Source organism: Crinia signifera, chromosome 1 (genome assembly GCF_055691185.1).
Source record: "Crinia signifera chromosome 1, ASM5569118v1, whole genome shotgun sequence".
Taxonomy (NCBI): Eukaryota; Metazoa; Chordata; class Amphibia; order Anura; family Myobatrachidae; genus Crinia; species Crinia signifera.
The window spans coordinates 421,919,879-421,941,959 of NC_139217.1; the positions used below are offsets into that span (position 1 = coordinate 421,919,879).

A 22,081-nucleotide genomic window follows, 5' to 3' on the forward strand; every position below is an offset into this window, starting at 1 on the left:
ACTTGCACTATATAGTCATTGCTGCCCTGTCTACCTGGGTTTCGATTTGTGCTGTCCCGGGATCGCAAGGTAAAAAACCTGTGCGATCTGCATGTGATTTTGACTATATAGTCAAAATATTATGCTGATTGTACCGTGTGTACACACCATTACACTACTTGACCTGATCGCAGTCCTGTTTTGTTGTACTCAAGAATAGGGACAGCCTGCTCAAAAAACAAACACTGTGGGAAAAAAACAACAGATATTTTATTTACATAAATAGTTTAGTGCAGAACTTTACATAAACTACAATTCACATTAAATGTATACCTATTTGTAATAAAGATATAAAAGGCATCTGTGACTTTATAGTGGAGGTCAACATGGGCCGTGAAAAGGGAAATGCGAAGACCTGGCTCCATGGTGTCATGCCGCTCTGGCACTTCAACTGAAAATAAGTTGCTTCTCTGACCTACAAAATGAATAAATTAAGCTGGGCCTTCTATATTTTTAAATCTGTGAAGGAAAGGTCTCTGAAATAGGCTTAGTCCAACCACACTAGTACGCAGTTGGTGCAGGCATAAGGTCCTATGAACAGCTGACGCCAGAACAGCTCAGTCACTGTCAAACTCTTCGATCTTCATATCGTCATCTTCCATAACTGCTTGGGCTGCAATTGGCTGAGGCTGGCTGGCTGGGAGATCAGATTCCCCTCCTTGGCTGGAAGACTGCACACTCGCACCAGACTCTGCTTTACTCGTACTGGTTTCTTTTATCTCATTTGTGTCCTCCTCATCGCCGCTGTCAGGCACTCCAGGGTCTTTATCAGTAAGAGCTTCAAGCCTCATCCTGAAAAGAATGATATACAAATAAAACACAAAGCTATACAATCTGCTATATGAACGTAAAATCGTAAATACATTGTCATGTATGAAGGCAAGGTACTGTGTAGTGCCGGCGCAATGGGCTCAGCAGAGTATACAAAGTAGGGAGGCGCTCTCCTCATTCTGCTGCTCCTGCTGGCTTCAGTGCCAGTGGCGAACTGCATGCAGTGGGGTATATGAGTACTTAAACACCCCCCACTCTTCCTGCCTGCACTTTTAATGGATCGCACAGAGTTCATCTGAGGTGGGGCACTACTATCTAGCATCCATGCAGAAAATTTCTATTAGTACAGGCATGTCCAAACTATGGCCCACCAGCTGTTGTGAAACTACAAGTCCCATTATGTCTTGCCACAGTTTGGCTATTAGGGAATGCTAAAACTATGGCAAGGCATGCTGGGATGTGTAGTTTCACAACAGCTGGAGGGCCACAGTTTGGACATGCCTGTATTAGTAGGAGACTTCAAAAGCATGGCTACATACTGATGCAAGATAGAGAAGCACCAACATTGCTAAGACCAGTTACATATATGTATTATGCAGCTCAAGTGATATAGGAGTCATCTAATCAGTGTTTACTTGCTCTTTAATTGTTTTTTTAAGCAGTGAGTTAAACAATACATTTCCTAACACAACATATTTAGGGAGTCTATAAGTTTCTCTCTCTCCATACAACAGATTATACCATAACAGATCTGAGCATGTAACCCAACACTCAAATGCTTATATCTACTATAGTCTGACTAGCACGGTCATACTATGCTGAAACCTTCATCACAATAGCTACATTTACTAATTACAGAACTTCTGTTGATCGCAATAGTCCAATGGTCCCAAATGCAGTCTTCAAGGCACGTCAATCCAGGTTTTAGGGATATCCTTGCTTGTGCACAGGTGGTATAATCAAAGTGTCTCAGGTACTAATTAAGTTACCTGTGCCTATGCATGGACAGCCTTCAAATCTGGACTACTGGGTGCCTGGATGACTGCATTTGTGAACCACTGAAAGGTTAAGTTTTGCCCACACAATCCAGACAATTAGAATGACAGAATTATGTTTAATTGGCTGTAACATGGACAGGCACCTGTCACGTTAAACAATACAACGGCATTCATCAGTGATTAGTCACATTACCTTCCAAAATGTCTCTTTAAGGGAAGCCTGCCAACGTCCTGGATAAATGAAATTTGTGCTGGAGAAAAACATTAAATCTGATTAGAAGAATTACATATATCTATCGTCTATATGAAACTATGCAAAGAAAGATTTCCGTCTGCACACAACCTAGATTTGCCTTTCTATTTTTTGGCTGATCCTGACACAGTTTCTTACTTGTATATTCTACCTGTGGGGGTGCAACCCTAAATAACCAAATATACTATACAAAGGATCAAATATAGTTGGAGGTAACATGTTTAAAAGCTTCAATTTTTTGAAAGCTTCAACTTCAGTTAACTATAACTGGATTGGCACAGTGATTGTACATCCTGCTAATTTAACACTTAATTAATCAGACAAATGTCCTTACTATGGGGCTAATTCAGACGTGATCGTTCATCCGCAAAGTTGCAGATGACTGAGTCGTTTTCCGCCGCCCAGACAGAAAGAAAACACAACCTGTGCAAATCTGCAAGTGAATTGCAAAAGTATTGCTATCTGCCATCCTGTCGCACATCCATACGCAATTCACGAACCATCAAATGAGTTTGCCAGTCTGTGCAAATGTGTGTGCAAATGTGAGTACGTCTGACCTTTCCAGAACTCTGAACTAAATAGAGTGCAGCCTGATGCCGATAGTGAGCAAGGTGTCCTCTGCACTATCCCCCATATTTGCGATGTCGTGGTGTTCCCCCACCATGGCCCTAGCCACCCAGGCAGATGCCACGGTAGGCCCACACCGCCCCGGAGATTGTATAGATGAGCTTAAGAAAGTTATCCAACTTCTGGTCAGCAGAATCCTTAAGGACTGAGGTTAGAATAGGGAGAGTAGAGGAGCGTACGATCTTAGCAACATGTGCATCCACCTAAGGGGCTGTCTTCCAGCGAACCCTATACTAAAAAAGGTACAGGGGCGACTTGCCCAAGTGGCCTGGCAGTGAAGAGGTGGACCCGACATCGGGATTCCGACGTCGGAGTAATGACTGTCGGAATCCCGTATGTCGGGGAGCCGTCCGGCACCCATATCCCAGTCTCCGGGGAAGGGGCTGTATGAGGAGAGGCTCCCTCCCCTACTAGCAAATGGCCACCAGGGATATGACTCATGCGGCGCCGATAAATCGGGGATCCAGCGCTCGCTGGGCGGGCCCCCTTACCACGATCAAAATCTTCCTGGTGGTCTGGCGGGATGGAAGGTGAACCTATCTGGTCGCCTGCTAGTGCAGGCTAGGGCTGTTCAGCCGCCATTTGCATGCGATCGCTCCCAGCTAGAAGCGTGAGTTACTTGCTCCACAGTGTCCCGGTGCCCGGTTTGCAGCTGCGGTCCCCCAGTGCCCGGGGCCAGCTGGATACACCTCCCTCGGTCATGCATAGAGGGTGGTGTGCGGCTGCCTGGCCCAGGTGATGGGGTGGCAGCACAGGGGTCTAACAGACCCCCAGCACTGCTGCCCTGTCACTGACACCAAGTCAGTGTAAAAATAAGAAAAAATTAAGTTTAAAATAAGATGTAAGGCTCCTGCCAGCACATCTAAAACTGAGTAGTTAGCCTAGGAGGCGTGGCTGACTGGGATCAGCCAGAAGTTTAACCTTTCTAGTGCTGGAATGGTTCGTGACCCACTCTACCCACTGTTATCCCTGTGGCCCCTGATGACTACTGCAGAAGAAATTAAAAAAAAATAAGTGAGGCCACTTAATGTAGTCCTCCACAAAATGGTACTGCTGGCACCAAACCTAAACTAGCTGGTAGTAGTGTATAGCGGAGAGGGAGTCTGGGGCTGCTGAGCAAGAAATTGTAACAATTTAGTGCCCAGACTGGTAGTAGTGTATAGCGGAGAGGGAGTCTGGGGCTGCTGAGCAAGAAATTGTAACAATTTAGTGCCCAGACTGTCTCCTCCAGGCTATACCCAGGGTTTGCTGTGCCCCCCTAGTGGATGAAAAAAAAAATCTTTATATTTATCTATCTATATTTTTTTTTTTACAATATAAAAAAAAAAAACATTTAATGCTGCCAAATTGCCCAGACATGGTATTGTAATTATAGTTTTACTATAAAGTTTGGGCAGTACACTGAAGCTTAACGCAAGTGTCCTAAAGCAAGATCAGAAGGAACAGAAACCCTTGAAGCAGAAGAGCAAACTGTGCTGCAGGTCTGTCCTAGGTAAACTCAGTAAGGACATAAACCTTTCATGAAACAAAAGGGTGGAAACCTGCAGCGCAACAGAAAATGAATGAGATAATGTTGGTGATATTCCACATAGTAAAAAAAAGGATTTGAGCATAATGCTGCATTTGAGGACCTAGCTAGCTCATAATACATTTACATTTCAAATCTTTACAAAAAGTAACACATAAAGTTACCTTGGTTTCTCAGTGGGTTGGTCAGCTTAGCCAGATAAGGAATGACCTGGGTTTGAAGGCATAGCGGTGATGAACAGAAGATGGAAAAAAGTTCTCTTGCGGCAAGGGAATTTTCCTGGTACTGTAAGCCAGAAAACAAATGAAAAAGAAAAATGACATTGTCACATTTTTGTTATATTCACCATTTAAAAACATTGTGTGATCATTTCCATATTTTTGTACATGAATGTCTGACACTTAGTCGCACATTTACCAAGATGGAAGTTATATTAAACCTGGGATGCTGCCCATAGCAACCAGATTCTCTTTATTATCTTATAGACGGTACTAAATAAATAAGTAGAATCTGATAGGTTGCTATGGGCAAAATCCCATCATTAGTAGAACTCACATCTTAATAAATTTACCCTTAGTTTCTTCAAAAGCAGGAGAAAAAAGTATTGATGAATATACCCCGGTAGTAAGAGAACGTCTTACTACGAGATACGGCCGTAAATCATAGCACTGATCTCGGCAGAACAGACCCAGCTGCTTTTAAAGTCAGACTTGAATCCCTGTACAATGCTATCGGGGGAAGACCGCATTGAATAGGGCCCCACCGCTATTTCCCCAGTCGGAATAGAGGCAGGGGATTGAATGCCCCCCAAGTTGAAGATCTGGTAGGATAAATTTTCTAAAGCTTCTAAAAATGAAAAGAGGTGAAGTTGCCCATAGCAACCAAACAGATTGCGACTATCATTTTCTAGGATGCAATAGAGAAATGACGCAAGCTGATTTACATTTCTAGAAGCTGTAGTAAAGTTACCCAGGTAAGTAGTACAATAAAGGGTTTGGACAGAATACTGTTTTTGTATTTATCTTATAAAAGAATTGGCAGGTGAACCTGTGCACGATGAGAAGGTGAACAATTCATTTTCATCATTTTTAACACTACAGCAAATATATAGAGTATCAAGAAATGACCAGTTCCGGAATACTATCTGTGGAAAACAGGGAACCTAGACGACGTTTTTATGAATAAGAGAAGACAGGGATTGGGGGTGGGGTGGTGAACATGGAAAAAGGAGATGAAGAACAACGCCTGACAGGATAAAAAAACAAAACACCACACTTGTCCTGATACTGTGGAATTATGAAACATACACAAACTCACCTTTTTATTAGCGAGAAGCCATTGTGGTTTGTGTAGTGGTCGGAAACCAACTCCTGATTGACAATTGGCAAAAGCCCTAGAGCTGTTGGCATGTAGGACCCCTCTGCAAGCTATGGAGGAGCTGTACACATTCAGAGTGGACCGGGACTGCAAGGGAAAAACAAACATATCTAAAAATTAGTAATTTGTGAATATGGAGACAGAAATGTGTTCGTCTTTATTTTGTATTACACACAAAATCTAATTGACCATTAAGCCAATTATTTTGGAAAAAAAATGGGACAGATGGTGAAAATTAACTAATAATGGGTTACAAATCAGGCAGGTAATTTAGTAATCAATGTTCCACACCAAAACCTTTTTCGACTTCTGCTACACCCCTTCAAGTAAATCTGCACGGGCTTCCATTCCCCTACAGAATCCTCTGGGGAAAAAAAATATACAAAGAAGCAGCGCTGAAACTACAATGAATAAAAACTCAATTGGTATAAAGATAATATTTTATTACAGGTCGAGTATCCCGTATCCGAATATCCGTTATCCGAATTATTCTGAAAGGTAAAATTATACTCACCGATAATTCCTTTTCTTCCTAGAGATCCCATGGCAGCCAAGACCTTGGGATTTCATCCCTCTCCCTTCAGATAGACAGGTTGTTTTTTTCTAGGACCTCCCCCTTCCTGTATAAATGGACTCTCCACCCCTTCAACCTTGTCTTTTTGAGTGTCTCCTTTCTTAGGTCCTGAAAAAAACACAAGGGGCGGGCAACTAATGGCTGCCATGGGATCTCTAGGAAGAAAAGGAATTATCGGTGAGTATAATTTTACCTTTCTTCTACGATCCCCATGGCAGCCAAGACCTTGGGACAATATACCAAAGCAGAAAGAGGGAGGGACACAATACATGCCAGAAAAAATATATATTTAATCAATCAGAGCACTGTTAAGAACTTGCTCTCCAAAACATGACTTTGACACATCCAGCGCATAGTGCCTGGAGAAAGTGTGCATCGACTTCCAAGTGGCTGCATTACAGATATCTTTAATCGAGGCTTGAGCCTTTTTCGCCCATGACGTCGCCATGGCCCTAGTGGAGTGTGCCTTTATAACAGATGGAACCTCCTGACCTTCCTGTTGGTAAACATAAGTAATAAGATCACGAATCCATCTCGCCAACGTCTGCTTGGAAGGTGACATCCCTTTCCTTGGACCATCGGAGATCAAATAAATTTTTTGATTTCCTTATATCCGCCAGTCTCTGTAAATAAATAGTGATACCTCTCACTAAGTCCAGAGTATGCCACTCTTCTTCTATTTCTCCTTTAGGATCTGGATAGAACGAAGGAAGAGTAATCTCCTGATTAAGGTGAAAAGTACTGACGACTTTCGGTAGGAAATCAGGATGAGTCCTTAGAACCACCTTATCTGGAAGTATCTTCAGGTATGGTTCTTCAATGTACAACGCCTGAAGCTCACTGATCCTTCTTGCGGAAGTGACCGCCACTAAGAACAGAATTTTCCAATTCATATATTTTAGAGAGATTTCCTTCAAAGGCTCAAACGGGTGTCTTGTCAGTGCTTTTAGCAACAAGTTCAGATCCCACGGAGCTACCAGCGACCTGAGTGTTGGTCTCATTCTCTTTACTGCGTTGCAGAATCTCTTTATAAGGTCGTCTTCTGAAAGCCTCCTACTCAGCAGTACACTCAACGCCGATATTTGGACTCTCAGAGTAGAATTGGCTAAGCCCGACTCGTATCCTAAATACAGGAACTGTAGTACTTGGGCCGTAGACGAGAGACTAATGTCCACATCCGAACCTCTCCATCGAATAAAAGCCTGCCACACTCTATAGTAGACTAACGATGAAACCTCTTTCCTCGCATTAAGAAGTAGTCTTATTACTTGGTCTGACAGACCTTGACTCCTCAATATCCCCCTCTCAATCTCCATGCCTTTAACGATAGTATCTCTGGATTTGGATGTACTATTGGTCCTTGATGTAAGAGCCCCGGAATGATGGGTAGCTTCCAGGGTTCCTGTATGGCCAATTTCAGGACTGTCGGGAACCACGATCTCCTTGGCCAAAAGGGGAGTATCATAATTACTTCGACCTGATCCTCTATGACTTTCTTCAGAACCCTGTGAATTAGGGGAAACGGAGGGAATATGTAACCCAGCCGACATGTCCAACGTACTGAAATAGCGTCTACTGCAGAGGTCTGGTAGAGATAGTATCTTGAGAAGAATGTTTCGACCTTCCTGTTGGAGGATGTGGCCATCAGGTCTATGTCTGGAAGACCGAACCTTCTCACAATTTCTTGGAATATCGCCGCATTCAGTTCCCATTCGCCTGGCGAGATCTCTGTCCTGCTCAGGAAGTCTGCTAGGACATTGTCCTTCCCGGGCACGAATACCGCTGTAAGTGACGGAACGTTTTCTACCGCCCATACCATAATCTTTGTGATTATCGTCATTAAGCCTCTGCTCCTTGTACCACCTTGGTGGTTGAGATGTGCCACCACTGTGGTATTGTCTGAGAATATTCTTAAGTGATTTCCTTTTATTCTCTCTTGGAAATATTTGATCGTCCTCCAGACAGCTTCTGTCTCCCTCCAATTGGATGACTTCTGACTCTCCCTCTCTGACCACACTCCTTGAGTTGTCAGACCGGTCATATGGGCTCCCCAGCCCAGCGAACTTGCATCCGTGGTGACTACCAGAAACTGCGGGAGCCTCAGAGACGTTGCTCTTCTTAGCAGCTCTGCACTCATCCACCACGTAAGAGAATCTTTTACTTGGAAGGAAAGCTTGATCTTCGTATCCGGATCTATCTTTCTCTTTATATACGGAAGAATTGCCCACTGCAGGGACCTGAGTTTCCAGTGAGCCCAGGGTATTGTCCCAATGGCTGACATCATCATCCCCAGTAGCTTCAAACATGCCTTTAACTGCACTTCTCTTGAACGTCTTATGCCTCTGGAGTTTGACCGGATCTTTTGACACCTTTCCTCTGACAATCTCACCTCGAATCTTTCTGTGTCTATGAGCAACCCCAGGAACTGGATTAACTTTGATGGTCCTAGCTGACTCTTTTGATAATTTACTATCCACCCGTGCTCCTCCAAGATTCTTATCACGGTAGCCAGATCTTGCAACAGCTTTGTTCTTGATGACGCCGCTATCAGCAGGTCGTCTAGATATGGCCAAATCCGAATGTTCTGCATCCTTATGTATGCAATCAGTGTGACTAAAACTTTTGTGAAGACTCGTGGTGAACTGGTCAGACCGAATGGAAGACAGGTAAACTGGAGATGCTCTCCCATCACACAGAACCTTAGGAATCTTCTGTCCTGATACTTGATTGGTATGTGGTAGTATGCATCCTTGAGGTCTAAGGAAACTAGAAAGTCCCCTTCCTCTATTCCAGCTAGTATGGACTTCTGAGTCTCCATTCTGAACTTCTTTAATTCTACATGGGAATTCAACCTTTTTAGGTCCAAGATCATACGATAACCTCCTGTGTTTTTCTTCACTAGGAAGACATTTGAGTAGAACCCCTTCGTTCTCTGATGAGGTGTTACTGGTTCTACGGCCTTGATCTCTTTTAACTGGGAAATAATGCTCTTTAATTCTTTTCTTTCGGATGGATTCTTCGGGTTTTTTGATATCCGGAAATAATCTCTTTCCGGAACTTGTCTGAACTCTATGGCATAACCTTTCTGAATTATTTTCAGCACCCATCTGTCCCGAATGGTGTTTCTCCAATTGAGGATGAATATAGACAGACGTGCTCCCACACAATGACCGCTGTGATTGTCATTGCCTATAGCCTCTTCTGAAGTTCTGCCGAAAGGACTGCTTAGAAGACTGAAAGGAACCTCTCTGATTGTAAGGTCTCTGGTTATAAGGTCTTCCTGGCCTGTAGCTTCTGGAAGCTCTGTACTGTTGCTTGGAGGAATCCTGGAACTGATACCTTGCCTTCTTTTCTTGCGGAAGCCCTTATCTTCGACATCGCTATGCAGCGACGTCCCCCAGATCCTCAGAGCCCTTGCTACTGAGGCCACCGACACTCCAGTCTTCAAGGACACTGCTGCGGAAAAATGTAGCTTCCTCAGGGACCCTTCCATTCTTCTGTCCATAGAATCTTTGAAAGAAGCCCCGTCTTCCAATGGAATCGTAGTTCTTGAAGTCAACTCTGCCACTGCAGCATCGACCTTGGGCAAGTCACACCACTTCAGAAACAATTCATCTTTTAGAGGATACATCCGCTCGACTCTGGCCAGTTTCCCTTGCCTTTTGTCAAGATTGGACCATTCTTTCGATATCAAGTCTTTCATCACTTGATGAACCGGGAAGTGCCGATTCTTCTTTGATCTATCCTCAAACAATATATTTTCACCGCCTTCTGGAGCAGCTGGCTCTATCACATTCATCGTCTTATATATAGCCTTTAATATCTTTTCTACATTGTCAAAGTTAAAGACCCTAGTCTCTTCCTTGATCTCTCCTTCTTCTGCCGAAGCATCTTCTACCTCTACTACCAACTCCTCTGATGAGGCATTATCCTCGCTGAAGTCAGTTTGCTCCCTGGATCTCTTGTTCCCTTGGTTAGAGTCTATAAATTCTTCTTTGGACACGAATGATTTCTTCATCCAATCCATGAGATCCTGAATCATCTTGGGCTGTACCGTAGTTGGCGAAGTGTTAGTTTCACACTTCCCACACAGCGTTTTCCCTTGCACGCTAGAAAAGGCTGTATCACAGACCATACAAATAGCCTCAAGATTATTTTTCTTAGACGTCTTATTTTTTGGAACTGTCACAGGCTCCTTAGGAGGCACACTATAAGAAATCCAACGAGAAGAGATTTTTTTTTTTTTTTTTTTTTACTATGATACTCTAAAAAGAAAAAGATAACGCTAGCCTATTTTTCACAAAAACTTTCTGGAGCTTACCTCGCAGGGGCATTATCAGATATTTGGGGGGCAGGCAAATCCATAGCAGAAGCAGCAACAAACCTGCATGAGCCACACACATATTTTAATATTATGATATCAATCCATAAGGCAGCAAAACCAAAAAAACTTGACTTAAAATCTTCATACCTTAGACAAGACTTCTGTTCGCTTAGAGCAGCAGGACAGCACACACCACTCACCCAGACCACTGCTGGGCTTTAAATAACTGGACAAATTCAAAAAAGAGCGCCAATTCCCGCACAGCCCCGCTGCCTTGTGGGAAATGTAGTCCGTCTGGCGCTGACACAGTAATGCTGCACCTTCCGTTTTATTTAGTATATCGCCCGGATCTGTGTCCGCTTAGATCCCCCATAACGACAGCCCCCTGCTAACTTAAAAGTTAGCTTTCATTACCTCCGCGTCTTTAGTCCGAAAGACGCGATGGTCTCGCCTGCCGCCGGGGATTCTGGGGCTTGTAGTCTCTCCAGCCGTCTGCCGGAAACTCGCGCCTGAGCGCACTGTATTGTGGACATTGTAGTTGCCGCGTGTGCGGCGTTTGTGTCCGGAGGAAGGAGCTAATCAGTCAGCGCTCAGCCCTGCTCCACGCTGCTCTGCTCCAGCGTCTCCTGCGGACTTATAACCTCCTGAATGCCGCTTTGAGACCCCTGAGCTGACTCCACAACACCTCTCAGGTACCTATATTTTCCATGGGCAGATAACACCTTCGTAAGGCCACGCTCCCATACTGCACTTCCCCATTTTAATGAACCCCTGCACTATAGTAAGCTCCACTGTAAATAAACAAACCTATCCTACCTAGTCTAACTGAAAACTAGGAGACAGGAAAAAAAGACAAGGTTGAAGGGGTGGAGAGTCCATTTATACAGGAAGGGGGAGGTCCTAGAAAAAAACAACCTGTCTATCTGAAGGGAGAGGGATGAAATCCCAAGGTCTTGGCTGCCATGGGGATCGTAGAAGAAAACCAGACATTCCAGAAAGTGAAAGAAAATTTTTTTTTTGCTAAAAACTCACTGGGGACATTTGTAACAGCGTCACTGGGGACATGATATGTAACTGGCACTATATATGTGCAAGACAATGATTGCTTGGCATTCAAATTCAGTGCTGAGATAGTACACACATTTTGTTTCACGTTTTGAAACCTTGTTTTTTGAACAAATAAAATATATTTGTGTGTATTTTATGTGGTAATAAAAATATATTTGTGTGTATATTATGTGTTTATACAGCATAAATGCAAGATACTTCAAAATACATCATTGAAATATAAAAATATTCCGAAATACGGAATAATCCGTTATCCAAAATTCTCCTGGTCCCGAGCATTTTGGATAAGGGATACTCAACCTGTATATACATAAAGGTTAACAATACATTAACACACATACATAAACCAATTGCACATAAAAAACTGTTAAAAAGAAGGGATATCTCACTCTCGGGGTTGGTGTTGGAGCCAAGAAGGAATAGGACTTTTGGTAGTTTGTCCAATTGAAGGTAAGTGCACTTTACCCAGAGCTGCTATTCTTGGAGTCTCTGCTTTTGAAGTGGTATATTTTGGTGGAATGGAGAGGGGTTCACAGGTTCTCTCTATTCATTCACACAGCGTCCCAAAAATGTGCCACTGGAGGAATCTGTGAAGCACTTGCATAAACCTTTGGATGAAGCCCTCTCTGGTGATGCGGGGCCCTCACTAGCTGCTCTTGGTCCAATCGTGGAGGTCTAAAAACAAACACCTAATGCTTTTCACCACTGGATGTGGCTTTTACACCTTTGAAAAAGCCACAGCCAGTGGTGAAACACGTTAGCGTTTGTTTTTAGACCTCCAGGATTGGACCAAGAGCCATAAGGAACTGCTATATTCTTATCTTTTCGCCACTTGCTTGGAGAACTACCTGCAGGACCCACTGTGGCCCACACTTAGTTACTCAGTAGGTAACTGCCTCCGGCTGGACATCATCACCTCCAGCCACCTGTTAGAGGACCTTGCATCCTGGGGTAAATCCCCAGAGGACCTACTGTGGTCCCTACCTTCAGGATACTGTATTGGATACCCCCCAGTTGAATTCTACTATACACAGCCACCTAAAGGGGAAGGTTTCATCCCGATTCCATTCTCCTCCAGCGGCTAGTGAGGGCCCCTCATCACAAGAGAGGACCCTGGGCTTCATCCAAAAGTTTACCAAGTGCTTCACAGATTCCTCCAGCTTCACCTCTTTGGGACACCATGTGAATAGAGAGGACCTGTGAACCCCCTTCCATTCCACCAAAATATACCACTTCAAAAGCAGTGACTCCAAGAATAGCAGCTCTGGGTCAAGTGCACTTACCTTCAATGGGACAAACTACCAAAAGTCCTATTCCTTCTTGGCTCCAGCACCAACCCGGAGAGTGAGATATCCCTTCTTAACAGTTTTTTATGTGCAATTGCTATATATATGTGTGTTAATGTACTGTTAATATTTTATTATATACATAAAGGTTATCTTTATACCAATTGAGTTTTTATTCATAGTAGTTTCAGTGCTGCTTCTTTGTATATTTTTTTCCTTCGATAATCCTCAATAGGGACCGACTATCCCTATAACCCAGCAGCTGCTTTGGGGAGACAACTCACACTATAGGTGCCCCACGTATTCTCTAGTAGAATATATTTTTTCCCTACAGAATCCTTACCTTTATATACAGGGCCTTCTCTAACTCCACTGCCCCCCTACAACTCCATCCTCATTTCCCTACATACTCCTTCCCCCCCCCTCTCCGGTCAGCCAATGACCTTCGCCTCTATTCTACCCTGATCACTGCATCCCATTTGCGTATACAAGAATTTACCCATGCCCCCCATTCACTGGAATGAGCTCCCTCGCTTTATCAGACTCTCCCGGCCTTGCAGAGCTTCAAATAGGCCATGAAAAACCCAACTATTCAACAAAGCATACCCTCTGGAATAACCTAGTACCGTAGCCGCTCTCCCTGCCCACCGCCTCATGTCTTGGCCATCCCTGCCATACTCACTTCTTGTTGGCCACACCCCTAATATACTGCTAGGATTCAGATGTAAATGATCTAAAATATCTTTAAAAAAAGGAAGACTCTAAAAACCTGGTCAATAATTAAGGGTATTAGAAAAAAAAAAGTTAAGCACATCAGGGACACAATGTTATTTAGATAATTTTAGACAGCTATCCATACCTGTATGTATTGTACACCTGTAAACTAGTCTAAACTTTTGTTAATCCAAACCAGGCCTGACTATGTATGTACAAGTGGATCAAACATCCATCAGCATTCAATTACTTTATAGGGCCCCCATCCACTAGTAAAATGTCTCTCACCAATCGCATGAAAACAGGCCATATCGCACTAGTGGATGGGGTCCTTTGGTGCTTCAGCTCCAGGGGTCTACCACCGACTGAACAAAACTGCCACCATGGCACAAAGGAGCCCTCAGGACACAGTCTACTGTACAGACAATACCTAGACATAACTTTCTTAAATGGTATTTAGCTGGCAATGAAATAGTTAAAACACAGATAACGCTGCTTACATTCCAGTCTCCTGAGAGGACGTCTGCAGAGCTGAGGTACTCACTGGCTCGGACAACATCATCAATATCAGAGAAAAAGTCTAAATAGTTTTGGTGAAGATATAAGTTAAACAGCTCACTTTGCATGTGTGACTTCTCCACAACAACCTATAAGGAGAAATAATCCTACAATAAGAATCTGACTTAAAAAACACTTCACAAAAAAGGTTAATTAGGTTAGGCAACAGAAGTATACTGAAACAGAGTTGTGGATTTTACCTATGGGCTACAGGAGTGCGGCCCCTCCAGTAAAATCAGCCACCTTAACTCAGCGTCAGTGAAGCCAGATGCAGTCCATGACTGCATTAGCTGCACTGTGACTGGCAGGGACTTTCATTGGAAGTTCTGCCTGTCAGTCATAGACAATACAGGTAGTCCCATGGGAGAGGTTTCCTCCCTCTGGGACTGCCAGCCTGTGATCAGCAGAGACTGCACTTCCTGTAGGAAGTCATTCCCTGCCTTTCATGCAGAGCAATCTGGCTTTTATGGGCTGCAGCCGAAGCAAAGCCATTTTTTACGCATGCGCCAACCACGGCACCAGTCATATCCATTGCGTAGGTGACAGGGCTCAGCAGATAACATTCCCCCTAATCATCATGAATGACATACATCAGACCGCACTTGTATATCAGTTCTCCAAGTGCAGGTACATGTAACCGCTTCTTGCCAGTTTAGGATCAAGCCAATGAATATTAACCCAATAGAACATAAGATCAGCAAGCAATGATAAAGGGGGTCTTTGATATAGAAATGTATCAATAACCTAGTGTGAAATCATGCCCGTCTTATTTTATATAAATACGTATATTTCTTCAAGAATAGAAAATGTCACGTACAGATGTCAAGTGATGCAAGCAAGCAATTAATGATCATTTGCAGTTTGTGGTAGAAGCATACAACATAATAACAGCTCAGTATAAATAACACGTGATACGGTTTACTTGCAAACCTGTATTCAAGTGTAATGGTTACTAGAAGCTTTGCTTTCTTTAACTTCAAAACACAACTAACCTACCAACTGTAGACAACTGTCTAAATACAATAAACATCCTCCAGAACCGGCCTAACCCAGGACCAAAATACCTGTATGATTGGACACTTCCAGAGAAGATGCCAGAAAAGTACCACGGGAAGTATTGTATTTGGGGCAGGTATCAAAGTGTCTATTTACAAACTTAACTAGTCTAGCTGGGGTCATAGAAGTCCTATGAAAAATAAGAAACCGAATTTCTTGGAATCTAATGAACCTTGTGACAGGACACGGATATTCCTTAGCAAGTTCCCATTCTTCTTCGTCTATTGCAGGCATGTCCAAACTGTGACTGTTGTGAAACGACACATCCCAGCATGCTTTGCCATAGTTTTAGCAGTTTCAACCAGTCTACTCAGATTATCAGCAGATAATGTACATAGACTTGTTACTCTTGGATCTTTCTCACCTCTGGAAGAACAAGAAGTAGATCTCTGTTATGCTGCGACAAATGTGCGGGCAATTTAGGATAGTCTGAGTCCATGTCTGGAGTCTCTCCTTAAAAACAAAATATAAAGAGAGATAAATTAGCATTTATAATTATTAATAAACCATTGTTCCCACCATGCCCCTAACTGTGCGGAGTTTGCATATTCTCCCTGTACTTGCGTGGGTTTCCTCCGGGTACCTACCACAAACGAAAAATATACTGGTAGGTTAATTGGCTCCCAAAAAAAAAATTAACCATAGAATGTCTGTGTGCATGTGTATGTGGTAGGGAATATGCTCAATCCCGGGATTCCCATCACTAATAAAAAAAAAAAAAAAAAACATCCCCGCCCTCCCACACATTTACTTAGCGCTGACCACGTCCCACCACCGAGCCATATGCCCAGGGTCGGGAACAGCCGGGCAACGTCTGAGAAGGTGCTCAGACTGCGCATGCAATTTTAGGGTCAAATCCCAGGATCCCACGACGATATATTAAAAAGCACTTTACAGAAAAAGTTTAATAATTTCCTGGACCATGAGTAACTCACAGCTGAACACGAACATTAACCTTTCAGTATTTTTTTGGACAGTTGAAAGTAACACAGGGAAACACAGAAAGTTGACAGGGAACATATAACCTCCACATGGACTGTGCTATGGTTAAAAAAAAACACTATTTTATTGGGTGTACCAACAAATATTAATATAGTGCATCTAGGACTCCCTCAGTGAGGTAAGTATCTGCCTCCTTAATTTTGTGCACTAGGGACAAGAAGTCTGCTCTACATGTGCTTGACTGTAGACCCTCTGATAAAGCATCAGCCCAGTCACCGATTGCCATAGTGGTCCAGGCTGCTGCATAAGCTGGGCGAATGGCAGTTCCTGCATTAGTGTAAATGGATTTTAGAAATTGATCTAAATATTTATCCACTGGGTCTTTAAGCGACGCAACGTCCTGTATCGGTAGGGCGGTTGCCTTGACTAGTCTGGTCAGATGGACATCCACCGAAGGAGGATCTTCCCATTTTTTATGATCCTCTAAAAGAGGGTAAAAAGTGGGAATGCGCAGGATTTTACTCGGGTGTTTCCATGCTTCCTGAAATAGACTCTCAAGCTGGGATGAGGGAATACAGTGGGATCCTTCTTTTTTTTACGCTTAAAGACTGGGGCCTCAGAATGCGGTTGAGAGTCTGGCTCCTTTATTTTTAAAGTGAGCCGGATAGTCTTGATTAACCTATCAACGGTCGCCTAAGTCATGTGTTCTTCATTAGCTGTGGGTTCCTTCAACCTGTGTCCATGTCGACATTTGGGTCAAAAACCAGTGAAAAAAAAACAGTGAAAAAAAAAAAAAACCATTGCCCATGTCAACCTAATGCTTGTGTCGATTTAGACCCATATCGACCTACTTGCTGTAGACCAAATGATCCATAACCGACTTAATAGTCATAAACCTCAAAATGGCTAATAAGAAGAAAAACATGCTGAGCTGTGGAATAAGTATGGCCCTTTAGTTATGTGCATGACAAGCCATAACAGTGCACAACGTTATTGTCCCTCCCAGGTAGTAGCCCCACCTATTCAGGGTCAGTGTTGGGATTACAAATACCATGGATGCTTTCTGCATCAGCTGTGATCTACAATCCTCTCTACAAGATACTGTACAATGCAATACTTTGTTATACCCCAGTCTCAACAAGTTCTCCTGCTCCCGTAGCAAGCAAATTAGTATTACACATAAGGACACTTATCCAGTTAATCCATAGGGGAAAAAATACAGTAGTCATAAATAGAATGTTTTCTAACGGCCTTACTTTTGCAGTGAAGTATCTTCCCCAGCGCTCTGAACAAGAAGAGAGAAGCATCCTTGCCTCCGATTGCTTGGATATCATCTGAATTTTCACCCGTTTTATCTGATTTTTTTTTACTCTTGGATTTGGATGACAGTTTTTCTAGCTTTGCTGGTTTTCCTTTCTTTTTAGACCAAAAATTATTTGGTAAATCAGCATCTGTAACGAACAGAAATAAAGGAAGCGCCATTTTAACGCAATTTTTGTGTTGAAGAAAATTTCCTTTGGACATTTTGAACTCTCAGCAAAAATATATGAAATGCAGAAAGTGATTTGCTAAATCATTAAAGCACTGCTGGGCAAAGTCACATTTCCGACAAACCCTTCTTTGATTTCTATATTGCTGTTTATTGCAGTGCTATGGTTTCCTATTCATTTCTGTCCTATTGAAGGAGTGGAATCTCTGGATCTGGAAACCTATTTTCATAAGTGTTCATTTTGTCACACAACTATTTCTCTCATGTGGAGAAATAGTTACAGGTGACGAATTGAACATTTAAGAAAATAGGTAATCAAATCCATCCCTGGTAGCTGGATGCCACAGTGCACAATCTCGGGTGCAAGGGGTCAATATATAGATCTGCATTTTTTTTTTTTTTTACCCGAAACGGTCAGTTTTTTTTTTATTCTGTCAGTTGGTGTTACAACCGCAAAGTTTACCCAAACAGTGCCCCATTTTCTTAGTTCTGGTATTGGATGCCAGATTTTTGGTTTTACTAAGCTCATGTAGCACTAATTAGGAATATTGAGGTTTATTTATTTACAGTTTCTTATATAGCGCAGCAGATTCTGTTGCGCTTTACAATGGTAGACAGTGATAAAACAAACTGGGTAACGACAAACAGACTTGGGGGTAGGAGGGCCCTGCTGCAAGCTTACAATCTATAGGGATATAGGAGGGAAACACAAGGACAGGCATCAGTAATAGCATAGCAGTCCCACCAAGTTACAAGTCCAGAAGGGAAGCTATATAATACATAAGTGCCTCAGAGGGTTATGCGTGTAGAACTTAAATAGGATAGGCTTGCCTGAAGAGGTGAGTTTTCAGGGAATGCCTGAAAGTTTGGAGGCTAGTGGAGAGTCTTATTGTGCGTGGAAGGGCATTCCATAGGGTGGAAGCAGCCTGATGAAAGTCCTATAATAGTGAATGGGAGCTGGTAATTCATGTAGAAGAGAAACATAGAACTTTCATAGAGCGGAGTGGTCGAGATGGGAGATATTTTGTTATAAGTAAGGAGATATATGCTGGTGCCGTATGGTTAATAGCTTTATATGCGAGTAGAAGTGTTTTATATTGAATACGGTAAAATACAGGCTACCAATGAAGGGACTGGCAGAGTGGATCAAGTTTAAACTATACCTTTAAGTGCTGAGAACTGGAGACTATTTATGGCACTTCTAACATCTCCTGAACTTCCAGAGGACAGTAACTCCAGTGTGTTCTTGTCAGGAATGACGAATCTTCCCCCACTCTGAAACAAGAGGACAAGATCCATATTGTGGAGCATTTAGCTTCTACACTAACTACACCATAATTAAACAGTAATCGGCCTAATTATACACCTAAGCAGGATGACCTGGTTCCAGTCTACACGGTCATAGCGTCTCAATAAGTACATTTGCATGGTGAATTAGCTCCGATTACAGAGACACTTACCGCAGCAGCCTCTGTAGCAGCAACTCGAGTCAGCACTTTCATCATGCTGGTGGGAGCAACAGGGTTGAAGCTGGAAGACAAATGTGTATATTGTACAATCGGGAACAATATGTAGATATACATCTAGCAACGGAGCAAAAACCAAAACCCATGGGAACAAACAATACAATACAGTTATGCACATTTGATGTCATATGTGTAGAAAACAGATAATACAAAACATTGGGGGAAATTTACTAAGATGTGTATTCTACTTCATGTGCTGTTGCTATGGGCAACCAATCAGAATCTACTTCTTATTTATTGAGCACCCTCTAGAACAGGCATGTCCAACGTTGGCCCTCCAGATGTTGTGAAACTACACATCCCAGCATGCTTTGCCACAGTTTTGCTATTAGAGAATGCTAACACAATTGCAAAGCTTGCTGGGATGTGTAGTTTCAAAACATCTGGAGGGCCAACGTTGGACATGCCTGCTCTAGAAGATAGTAGACAGGATCTGATTGGTTGCCCATAGCAACATCACATGTGAAGTAGAATACACATCTTTGTAAATTTCCTCCAATGAGTGATGAGAGAAAATGCTGAAAATATGCTGGGACATGGCCTCCAATATCCAATATATTCTCCACAATTCTCACGGCTTCATACATGTACACGTATTGGTTAATAGAATTGTGAGAATAGATTCCAGAGCATGTGTGACAAGATTGAAAGGGAGATTACAGGAAAAGTATCAACATGGAACATAAAAACTTTCAGGAGTACTAAAGATGGGGGAGGGGGGATTGAGGTGAAAGCGTAGTAATGCATTTGTTAGTAAATAATGGGTCCAAAGTTATTATTTACAGTATGCCTCTAGGAGATGATCAGGAAACAAATATTTTACCTGATATTACAGACACTCAATTCATCCTGAATTTCTTTCGGGAACAGTCTTCTTTGATGGCTGTCACCACTTAAACTGTCTGAGATTATAAACACCAGAGGGCAGCGACCAGTTTTTACAAATCTCCTACAGTGCATAACAGAAAAGTATGGCTCAGTAAGTGACTGATAACAATAGATTGATAACAATAGAAAGAGACATATATATAGTAACGTAGTAATTAAGGCTGAAAAAAAGACGTTAGTCCATCGAGTTCAACCTATCTAACTTGTAACTACTGACTTGAATAAGTCATATCTATAGGATTCCCCCAGTGGCCAAAAATGCATCCAGTTTTGATTTAAATTCATTAACAGTAGTTGCTGTAACCACCCCCACCGGCAATGAGTTCCAGAATATTACTGCTCTAATGGTGAAGAATCCTCTTCTTAATTCGGTATGGAATTGTAAATACTGAAGCAAAAAACTAATTGACTAATTCCGCTTTCTCCTCTTCTTCTATTACTAGGGTACCCTGCTTATTTTTTAAGGTTTACAAATAACCTTACCTGAGAATGTCATGCAAACTTCCAGGATCCCTATAAAATAGGTTGGGCATATCCTATGATAAAGTAAAACAAAACAAAACACCCCATACATGAAAAACAATATTTTCTCATACATAGACAACATCTACATAAAAATATAAAAGAATCAGTGTAATTATTGTGGAAACCTTTTACCCTTCACTACTTTAAATTGTTTCTTAACCATCATTTTTAGACATAACCTGTGAGACAAACTCCTTGACTCTCTGGCATCAGCACTCAAATGCCAGTGGTCTAGGTTGATTTAAATGTGCTCAGTCACATACTTGGTTTTCTATACAGTACAACTACTTAAACTAAATCCTTTAAAACAAGAATCTCTTATGCTGCTTTTCCACTGGAGACCAGTTTAAAGTACTGGTAATCATAAATGGTATTTAAAACGGTATTAGCATTCCCACTGCAGCAGATTACCGTTTTAAATACCATTTAAGTACCATTCCCATTGCAGTGAACCGTGTAAAATGTAGAGTGCCTAACCCCCCCCCCAGTGTAAAGAGTGCCTAATCCCCCCTCCCCCCCCAAGTGTAAAGAGTGCCTAACCCCCCATACCTGCCCTGTGCCCCCACCTCCCCTCCCCTTGTACTTACCTGCACGGAGATGCAGGGCAGTGGGGAGGCAGCGGGGGTCTATGCAGGGTACAGGCAGTCCCAGTGCCTGATGAGAACTAGTAGTTCTCACTTTGCGCATATGTAATGAGTTCAAGTGCATAATAATGAACCGCTCATTACATATGCACATATGTAATGAGCTGCTCTTTATTATGCACATGCATTCCCACTGCCTCTTAAACGTTGATTTAACGTGTAGGACTCTGCTTTAAAAAAGGGGTTGAAATACCATTTAGCTTTAAACAGTATATCAACTCTGGCACTTTCCCACTGCAGCCTTAAAACGGTAAATTGCGCTGAAAATCTGCAATTTACCGTTTTTTAGCTGCAGTGGGAAAGGGGCATTACTTATGTATTTTTGGTGCCTTTCAGTAAACATGAATACATGCAACCATCAGCCCATGAGGTGCATTCTAGTAAATACTGACTGTATATAGAAGCGCTAAACTGACATACATATTATATCATAAAACTTTAGTAAATAATTCTGGGCACTAACACCAGAATGAAGGGATTATAATATTAATTACAATACAATACATTGAAAACCTGCAAAAAAAACCCCAAAAAACAGCGTAGCACAGTTGTGTGCCCCACAGTTTATGTAGAAGGTAAGGAGACGGAACAGTAGTCTATAGTAGAGCTTCAAGGTATTTTTACCTTTTTGGTAATCGGCTTACTTTTAAAGTGTGCGGTGAGAATTAGGTGTAGGATCTGGTGTAGGATATTGGTCCTCTGTACAACTAATAATCAATTATACATTACATAGTCACAACATAATGCATTATAACTATAAAAGATGTTAAACAATTACTAATGTATTTACAATCTAAAATATCGGGCAGCACGGACGGTGTAATGGTTAGCATTACTGCCTCACAGTGCTCGATTCCCACCATGGCGCTAACTGTGCGGAGTTTGTATATTCTC

General features: G+C 42.4%; 1 protein-coding gene across 1 annotated transcript in view; it reads right to left on the minus strand.

Moving 5' to 3' along the window:
* Nucleotides 1–230: 230 nt before the first annotated feature.
* Nucleotides 231–22,081, minus strand: part of RAD17 (RAD17 checkpoint clamp loader component) — a 28,854-nt gene continuing 7,003 nt past the window's right edge. Inside the window, exons 7-17 of the mRNA XM_083151869.1 lie at nucleotides 20,502–20,554; nucleotides 19,954–20,079; nucleotides 19,065–19,134; nucleotides 18,768–18,879; nucleotides 17,372–17,566; nucleotides 15,538–15,626; nucleotides 14,060–14,206; nucleotides 5,534–5,680; nucleotides 4,381–4,501; nucleotides 2,002–2,059; nucleotides 231–831 (exon numbers count right to left, since the gene is read on the minus strand). Coding sequence (XP_083007995.1) covers nucleotides 597–831; nucleotides 2,002–2,059; nucleotides 4,381–4,501; nucleotides 5,534–5,680; nucleotides 14,060–14,206; nucleotides 15,538–15,626; nucleotides 17,372–17,566; nucleotides 18,768–18,879; nucleotides 19,065–19,134; nucleotides 19,954–20,079; nucleotides 20,502–20,554 — 1,353 coding nt within the window. The 3' untranslated portion in view covers nucleotides 231–596. The remainder of the gene's footprint in view (nucleotides 832–2,001; nucleotides 2,060–4,380; nucleotides 4,502–5,533; nucleotides 5,681–14,059; nucleotides 14,207–15,537; nucleotides 15,627–17,371; nucleotides 17,567–18,767; nucleotides 18,880–19,064; nucleotides 19,135–19,953; nucleotides 20,080–20,501; nucleotides 20,555–22,081) is intronic.